The sequence below is a fragment of the Gossypium hirsutum genome, chromosome D04, assembly GCF_007990345.1.
Source record: "Gossypium hirsutum isolate 1008001.06 chromosome D04, Gossypium_hirsutum_v2.1, whole genome shotgun sequence".
Taxonomy (NCBI): Eukaryota; Viridiplantae; Streptophyta; class Magnoliopsida; order Malvales; family Malvaceae; genus Gossypium; species Gossypium hirsutum.
This window is the reverse complement of record NC_053440.1, coordinates 55221628-55230870: the sequence shown is the minus strand read 5'-3', so window position 1 is coordinate 55230870 and position 9243 is coordinate 55221628. Positions and strand designations below refer to the sequence as shown.

General features: G+C 36.3%; 1 protein-coding gene across 1 annotated transcript; it reads right to left on the bottom strand.

Moving 5' to 3' along the window:
- Window positions 1–684: 684 nt before the first annotated feature.
- On the bottom strand, window positions 685–8898 carry LOC107898574 (coatomer subunit alpha-1). The gene is made up of 4 exons (XM_016824079.2): window positions 8696–8898; window positions 8338–8586; window positions 6948–7442; window positions 685–6687 (listed from the first exon to the last, which is right to left on the bottom strand). Exons 2-4 carry the CDS (start codon window positions 8543–8545, stop codon window positions 3740–3742), a joined length of 3651 nt encoding a protein of 1216 aa, XP_016679568.2. The 5' UTR covers window positions 8546–8586; window positions 8696–8898; the 3' UTR covers window positions 685–3739.
- Window positions 8899–9243: the final 345 nt, after the last annotated feature.

Here is a 9243-nt window from a genome sequence, read left to right as displayed (position 1 = left end):
AAAACCCAAGTCGACCCCGTTTTCATTCAAAAAATGGTGTCAACACCGTTAACAGAAACTAACGACTCAGTGACTAAAATGTTACAACATGATAACATAAGTGACTAAAACGTAACATTTCAAACAAAAGTGACTAAAATGTAACATGAACCAAACAAAAGTGACTATTTTAGTAGTTTACGCATTACTTAACATGACCGAAGTTTTATAAGGCACAAGTCAAAGGAATTGATCAAATGATTTAACTTTGGATTTCATTTTCATTGTCAAAACTTTTCAAACACACATAAAACAACCCCAACTTTCCCCAAGATCCCACAGGTGACATTTTAGAATTTTCTTTCTAAAAAAATAAAATAAGAGGAACATTCGGATATTTTTTTGATACAATATTTAAAATTATTTATAAACTCTTAAATTTATATTAAGAAAAATATTAATAGACATATTAATATTAAGCTTTGAGATTGTGAATTCTTATACCAATTCAAAATTTTGATTTTGTTGATAGGATACTAAATCACAATTCACTTTAATATAATTATAATAGATCAGTTAACATTTTTAAAAAAAAATTTCAAATTAATTTCTTGACAAATAATATTTAGGAATTGTTTGAACTTCAAAAAGTTCATTAGATTATCAACATTGAAGCAATCAAAATCAGAAGAAAAAAGAAAGAGAGACTACAAATCAGATCTATTAAAAATATATATAGAACATGGAAGAAGCCTAATTAATAATAATAATTAGGTTGTTATTAACAAGTAACCAAATCTAAATAAGCCTAATGTCAAATCAAATCAAATTAAATTAAAAACCCTAATAATTACAACTTTAAAAAAATTCAAATGAAGATTAACCCAATTAAAAGATCTAAAATCTTGTTGATTTACCTAGAAACTGTGCTTTAATCCAAGCCCATGCTTTCCATGAACGCATCCAGGCTTCACATGCAGATACGGCGATTTCTTTGAAGTGTTCATCTTCGCGAATGCCCTTTTCCCTAATTTCCTCATCCTTTGCCTTCCAAATTTCCCACTCAATGCCTTTGGAACCAATTCATCATCCAAATCGCATCCATAATCATCATCAACATCGTCTTGATCATCAGATCCATCATGTGATGGATGATGATCATCATTATCTTGAATCGGAGCAGGGAACGGGATAAACTTTTCCACCTCCGTTAGAGGAGGAAAAGGGAAAGGCATACCGTACACTAAGTTTCTTCTCGATACTTCATCACGATGAAACGATGCATCATCATGTGATGGATCATGATCATCATTATCATGATCATGCATCAGGTTGAACTGTTTCACCTCCGTTAAAGGGGGAAAAGGGAAAGGCATACCGAACACTAAGTTTCTTCTTCTCGATAATTCATCACGATGAAATGATGCATCAACATCATCATCTTGATCATCAGATCCATCATGTGATGGATCATGATCATCAGTATCTTGAATCGGAGCAGGAATTGGGATGGACTTTTTCACCTCCGTTATAGGGGGAAAAGGGAAAGTGAAAGGGATAAACGACTCTACGTTTCTTCTGGATAATTCACCACGATGAAACGATACATCATCATCGGCATCATCAGAATCGGTAACGGAGGAATCAATGAATTCCCAATGGGAAAGATTATCATCAACATCATAATCTTCTTCAATGAAAACAAATTCTTCATGATCTTCATCCATTGTAGGTAAAACAACACCATAAGATTTGCTTGGCTTCTCCATTTTCTTCTCTCTCTCTCTCTCTCTATCTCTCTATCTTAATGGTAGGTGTTTTGTTTTCGAGTGATTTGAGTTTCCTTTAAGAAAGGATTGAGGATCACAAGTTAGTAGTTGTAAATAGGTCCACGTCTTTCCCACCAATAGTTGTAAGCCACGTGTCAAAGAAGATTTCCAATTAACTTCCTGACCTCTTTGCTTGGGTTAATTCACTAAAAAGTCCTCGAACGATGAGTCAGATTTTAAAATTGATTTATTGAACTTCAAATTTGAATCTTCAAAGTTAAGCGTTGTGTCATATCCTTACATCAGTCCAGTTGACGAAACGTGAACTTGTATTTAGCGCTATTAAAAATATTTATTAACAAATGCGTGTTTTAAAAAGAAATCACGGATGCACGCCAAAATCAAATCAAATCCGAAAAGAATCGGATAAACCTCACACAAAAATAAAACGAGCCTTTGCGGACTGTGGGAATGCTTCATTAGCATTTTATTATTAATTTTAGAAATACATGAAGAGAAGGGGAAACTTTGGTCCTTTTTTCCAGTGGATTTGGGTCATTACTGTCGGATTTGGTCCGCTTTGGGAGAGATTCCAACGCACGTGCAAAAGGCAAAGTCGGCAAAGGATTCTTAAAACTGGGCCTAACAAAATGTCCTCACTAATGTTGCATGTGCCTTTTCTGGTTTTTTTTTTATAAAAAGAATTATGAAAAACCTCAAAGAAAATCAAATTTATTGTACTAAAACTTTTTTTTCTTTAAAAAATGCATGATAATCATGTTTAGGATTTATATAAATTTTTAATTTCTTTTGGGAAACTACTTAATATATCAATATTCACATTCTATAAATTATTTCATATAGATAGTGTCTTAAAAGAGAGTGGCAGTAAAAGTAAGCAATTGGAAAAGCTTTTCCCACGTTTCCACTAAAGAAGATTCATGTCGAAGTAACATAACTAAAGCATAAAAGGCTAAAAGCATACTCTTTTCTAAAATATTAATGTCCTCAATACATATTTGGATATCATATAAAAATATTATTCCTTAAATTATATGATTTTTTTAAAATGTTGAATTTATCCATCTCCAACATACACTTATAAGTGAACAGCATATACAAAAGAGCTACATCACCACTTTAAAGTTTAACCACAGTAATTAATAACGTTAATAATATTATGAAAAACAAAAAAAAACAAAAAAAAACAAAAACCAAATTAGATTAAAATATACTTCCAAGTCCTTATATTCTTTGTACATTCATACATTTGGAATCTCCTTATACTTTTATTTTCAAGAATTTATTCTGACTTTATAGATTTCAAAATTCAAGTCTAATTATTAACACCTCTAAAATCCTTTTTTTTTTTAAATTTTGTTGGTGTGACAATTTAAAATAAAAGAAATCCTCACTTAATATCTATGTAAAAGAAAATATTGCAATGAACCTAAATTTAAAAGACCAAAACAATTGGACTTGTGTTGTATTTTTAAATCTAAAAAAAGTAGAATGACTGAACTCCTTGAAATAAAAGTAAAAGTTCCCAAATTTGCAAAAAAAGTACAGGGACCAAGGTGTTAAATCCTAAATTTCAGCATTCTATAAGGATTAAAACCATAATCCGACCTTTACAATGAGATTGAGGTGCCAACCAATCAAAACTCAGAAGAATGAATATCCCTTAAATCGCAACATCAAACCTTATGTGTTCAAGTTCTACATGTCACATATAATCCATTATCAAGGCCTCCACAACTGTGCCATTCTTGTCTATGAAATATGAAACAGCTGAACAATTATACCAGAATAGACTGAAAATTCTATAATTCCAGTTACGTTCTTGCTTATGAAATCCTAAGGAACTCTATTAAGGGAATAAAGACAAAAAAAAACGGAATAGAAGATATGAATCGATCAACGTGAACGTTTTTGCAGACATAAGGATCAGCAGAATACAGTTCAAAAGTATATTAAAATTTGGAAGCTTTTTATCGTACCTGTGAAGGCGAACAAAGCAACCCTGAAGCATCTGCCCCGACCACTGCAAGATCACACACCGTACACAATTGTCCACCCTGACTAGGTACAAAGCGAGCGGTGCAATATGGGCATGATACATCCTTCTGTCCTCTGTAAATTGGCACATAAGTTGCCCCACATGTCACGAATGGGTTTCTGAAATCATAGTTTAGTTGAGAGGCATCAGTCATATTCCTCTCAGCAGCTTGTAGCACTTGCCTCGCGGTCTTAGCTTGATTCTCATTTGTGGGGTTTGTTTCTAGTAGACGTCTGGCAAAGTTAGCTGCTGTAGCCAGGTTCTTTGCCTTGTAGCAGACGGTCATTGCATTTAACAGAGCAAGTCTTAGGTGAGGCAATTGAAGGTTGCAGTGGGTGAAGTAGGCAGCAAGCTCCTGTTGCCGGACTGGATTGTCTTTCATTTCTCTTCGCTTAAGCTCCATCTGCATACCAAGAACGTACTCCTTAGCGATAATAATTAACTCCTTGACTTCATCAACTTCCCTCCTTGATTCCACAACAATAAATGGAATCGTATGAAGAATGCTGAGAAAGAGCCGAAGAGCCTCGGTGAATTTTCCAGCCGTTGTTGCCTTGTAACCAGCCTTCAGCTTTTCATCCAACTGAGAAAAATTGAACACGAGGGCCGGTGGAGACCTCACATTAGGACTACCAGACTCACTCCACCCCCTCTCAATTGCCAATGACACCACAGGAGCAGATGAAAGTGCACGAAGATAGCTATGGCTGCCAGCATGAAGATCAAGAAACATGGATTTCAAAGGAGCAAAATTTCTTATTCCAAGTTGCCTGCTCAGCAAACGCATTGCTGTATCAAAATTGCCTGCTGCTGCATGATCAGCAGCAAGAGATGATCTTTGAGTCCAAATTTGACTCACAGGCATACCAGGAGTTGGTGCCACAAAAACAGATGAACGAGCATTGTTAGAAACCCTTGGTGTCTCAACCTCAGGAGGGAGTTCCAAGTCTTCAAGGTCCCATCCACCCTCCTCTTCATTTTCTTCAGCCACTTCCCCATCTTCCAGAACTGCAGCAACATCCCCATTTTGCAAGCCATCAACATCGACCACATCAAGATCCTCACCCCAATCACCTTCTGCACCCTCCTCTTCATCCACACCACCCCTGCCAATACTATCCAATCCACCTTCGAATATGCCTTTCATAACTCTCAAAAGAGGCCAATCACTACCAGACACAACGGGGGTTGGAGGCATCAATAAGGACGGTTCCTTCCCTGTTGGCAAAGGAAGGACATCATCACCCAACTCAGCTGCTAACCTATCAGCCACATCCTGTAGCCCATGGACTGACGCTGTAACATAAGCAAGAGGCAAGTGACCAGCATTCTCCAAGATCTTAACACGTTCCTTTATATCGCCAAGATACAAAGCATTGTGAAATTGACCCATAACATCATTCTTAACTTCCGCAATTTTCAGCATCTTGGACAGCTTTTCTAGGTTACCATTTATGAGATAAAGAAAAGACAGCCTCTCAAAGTTCTTTGTCCTCTGGTAGGCATATTCCACTATACCTGCATTGCCTTGGCGAAGGGCCTCCACACCCAATCTATACCAACGATCTTTGTCATCGATCTCCTTAGCTGATGCAACAGCAATTTGAATGTTCCCACTCTCGAGAGCCAAATTAAAGCGTGTTTTCTCATCTTTCACAAAATGGAGAGCCACCTCAGGAAACCCTTTCTGTTGCAGATAAGCAATCATGGCTTCACCACATAGCTGAGAGTTCCTTATCATACTCATAACCTGATCATATCTCTTCCGAAGCAGAGAGAGCTTGAAAATGTATTCAGTAGCATCAATGACTATAGCCTTATTCTTCCCATCACGATCCAAGCAAAATATAGTATTTCCAGAAACCTTTGTTATGTATATTGGAACCTCAAGCGTTCGAATTATTCCACAATCTCCATTCGGGAGGCAGTATTTTATATGGTTGAGGGTGGAGTAGATAAAAATACCATTGTCATCCCAGGCTCCACTCTTTACACGTATTGTCTCATGAAGAGTGCACCGGTGAACAAGCTTCTTGTTAGTTATGACAATCGTATGCTTGCTGAGTAAAGCAACATTCTCCGTGTCATTAGACCAAACAACATATTTCACCAAAGGGGTTTGAAGATCACCAAGAACAAGCCTCTGCTGGAGATCAAATATAACTACTCTATCCTCTGATCGACACAACAAGTTACCTGTTCCAGCATAAAATATTGCATCTGTAGGCACTGGAAGGCCACTCTTTTTAACCACCTCATTCTTTAAATTCTTGATCAAGACTTGATTGTTGCCTTTGTCAAGAGCAGCAAACCGGTTACGAGCTACAAATATAGCAGAACTACCAAGACCTTTCTTTGCCTCCTGCATCTCTCCCCTGCCAAAGCTATCTTTTGGTATCACATACAATTCATAAGATCCTCCATCCACATCTGAGCAGATAAGAACAGCATTTTCAGTAGGACTGTAGGAAAGAGTTCTTGGACTTTGATTCAGACTTGCGGAACCAGGCCGTCGAATTGGAATAACTTGTGCCTCTCTTTGAGTTGAAAAGTCATAACACCTTAAAAACCGATCCTTGGCATAAAACAGAGATTCCCCACTCACTGCAAAAGCTGGACGCTCTCTCTCTAGCTTAAATACAATCATGCCACTGTCATGTCCAGCTGCCAAAACATTCATCTCAGGATGAACAGCAAGAATCCAGAACCTGTCATGTTCTCGACGGAAAGTTTGAAGTCCAGTTCTCTTTGTTACATCCCACACACGAATACTTTTATCCTCGGAATTAGATACAATGATGTCTAATTTGGAATGGAACAAAACACATGATACGTTATTCATGTGTCCTCTAAAGGTATCCACTTCCCAAGCCTTTGTCTCTGCAAAGAAATAAACAATTTACTTGATCCCACAATAAATTTAGGGGTCTAAATACTCAGGTGCAGAATATATAATGGAGAAATTGAGGTAGCTTGGCTATAAAAGCAAGGGCTATGCTGCATATATAAAATTTAAAAGGAAAAAGGTAAATTTATATGAAGATTTTAATTGGCCAATGTGAGTTTACAAAAAGCATTAATCAACACATCTAGAAAATGAAATATAAATGGAGAAGAAGGCGTGGTTTTCCTATAATTACCATTCATACGCCATAATTTCACTTGGCGATCATCTGCTCCAGAGACTATCAAAGGTAAGGTGGGATGAAATGCAGCCCAATTTACTCCTCTGTCATGACCTTCCAACACATATTTAACAACTGCATCAACGCCACCAAAAAGTTCTGAGTTCATCTGACTGAAACGTAAAATATCATCTGCTGGAGAGGCAGTTTTCTTATTCAAGGAACCAATATCCCAAACTCGAACAGTCTGATCAAGGGAGGCCGACACGACAAGGTCCTCTTTAGGATGGAATGATGCACACATAACATAATGATTATGACCAGTTAACACAGAGATACAAGTTCGCGACTGCCAGTTCCATATGCGGATAGTCTGATCATCACTGGCACTCACAATCCAAGGATTCTCATGATGAAACTGCACAGTTCGAATATAGTCAAGATGTCCAAGAAGGGTAAAAACACATCTATGCAACTTGTAGTTCCAGACCTTTATCTTGTAGTCATCCCCTGAAAACAAAAACATCAATTTTTAGTATCACTTCTATCGCACAAGATCCCTATGCTCTGTAAAAGAAAATCGTAGCACCAAAAAATAAGACTTTTTTGAGCCAAAAAGTTTTCAAATCCAGACCCTCCTTGCCCAAGTTGACCAGGGCTAGAAATTTTCAAAATTATGAACTCAATAGCATCCCTTCTCAGCAATAAATCTATTCACACACAAGTTTAGCATCTAAGGTGCAAGGTTGAACAGCAAGTTATTTCACTAGATAGCCTGTCAGCCAGAATTATATTGTTATCTTTGCAGTCTCGAATTCCTTTCATAACTAATTTACTTGTTTCTTTACTTCCTTGTCTGGTACTCTATATCTACTATATTTTGTAACCTAGGAATCAACATGTATGGTCAGGCAAAATATCATCTCAGGCTTCTGCTATCAAGCAAATTGTGAAGGACACTTAATTATGGTTCAAAGCTTCACTGCTGCAGCTGATAGACACACTAAACAGGAGATCAGGTGCTAGTTATAATCCTTTTCAGAGCTAATTCAATGTTTGCTTCTTGCTGTCAGTACTCACCAATAACAGCTTTTTCAGCTTATTTTTGGGGCCAAATAAAAAAGCATAAATATATAAAACTACCGAATAAATCTATATCATATATGAATTTCTCCTATAATTCCATCTATGGTTCAATTGACATTCATCACTCAGCAACATAAGGTCTAGAAGTTCTAAATCAAGTCCAACTACATGTTCTATAGTAATTCTCGATCCAGCATTATCATATGCCTTGGATTTCTCAAATTCCATAAAGTAACAAGAAAACATAGATCACTAAAATAATCGACCAGATTTATGTAGCAAGGATCAAAACCGAGGCGCAAAGAGACGAAATACGAACCTCCAGAGACAAACAAAGGTTGAGACATGTGGAAATGGACACCGCGAACAGGGCCGTCATGTTCGTCGAATCGATCAATCAAAGTCCCCATTCGATAGTCCCATAATTGGATCACACCACTGTGTAGACTGGCTAAGATCCAAGGCCTCTTAGTGTGGAAACTCAGTCCTTTCACTCGATTGCTCTTCGTCTCAAACTTCGTCAACATCTTCTTCTTCTTTTTTTACTTTCTCTTCAACCGTCAATTCCCTGCAAAAAAAAAAAAAACAAATCCAAACCAAATCATGAATTTTGAATCGGCAATTGAGCAAATACATGAAATATATGATTAAAGTTCAAAAAAGAATTAAGAAGTTACCTCAGATCTGACCCAAATCAGCTAAAATTAAGAACAAAATTGGAAGCTCTCTTTGGTATTTTTCCAGTTTGTACACGAAAAATAGAAAGAGAGTGTTCGATTCTCTCTTTGAGCTTTGATTTTTATTGTTAGTATTTGGTAACTTTGGTACTGTTTGTACTTTGTTGCTCTCTAAGCGGAGAGCTTCTCCCTTTCCTATTTTACAGATTCTACGACGTCGTTTCGTGAAGGTAGAAATATGATTTGTCTTTTCTTTTTTCTTTATTAGCATTAATTAAGAAGTTTTAAAATCATGTTACATCAATTAATTATTTTAAAATAATTTTGATTACAATTAAAAAAGTGTCCGAGGTAATGATAAAATACATTGTAAAAAAAAATGTAAGATCGAATATTTGAAATAATATTGTTAGATTACAGCTATGAAATCTTAATCATAACTTCTTCTTTTTTAAAATTGATAATAGAAAATTAGAAAATTATTTTCTAATATCCTTTTTAAATTAAGGCTTTTTTAATATTTTAAAGAAACCGTCAATATTTTGAAC

Bases quoted from the DNA above. Each gene is read 5' to 3' on its own strand.
- LOC107898574 (XM_016824079.2), bottom strand. From the start codon at position 8,545: ATGTTGACGAAGTTTGAGACGAAGAGCAATCGAGTGAAAGGACTGAGT. The intron at 7,443-8,337 runs GTTCGTATTTCG...TTTTGTTTTCAG, and splicing joins ACCTTTGTTTGTCTCTGGAG to GGGATGACTACAAGATAAAG. The intron at 6,688-6,947 runs GTAATTATAGGA...ATTTCTTTGCAG, and splicing joins GAAATTATGGCGTATGAATG to AGACAAAGGCTTGGGAAGTG.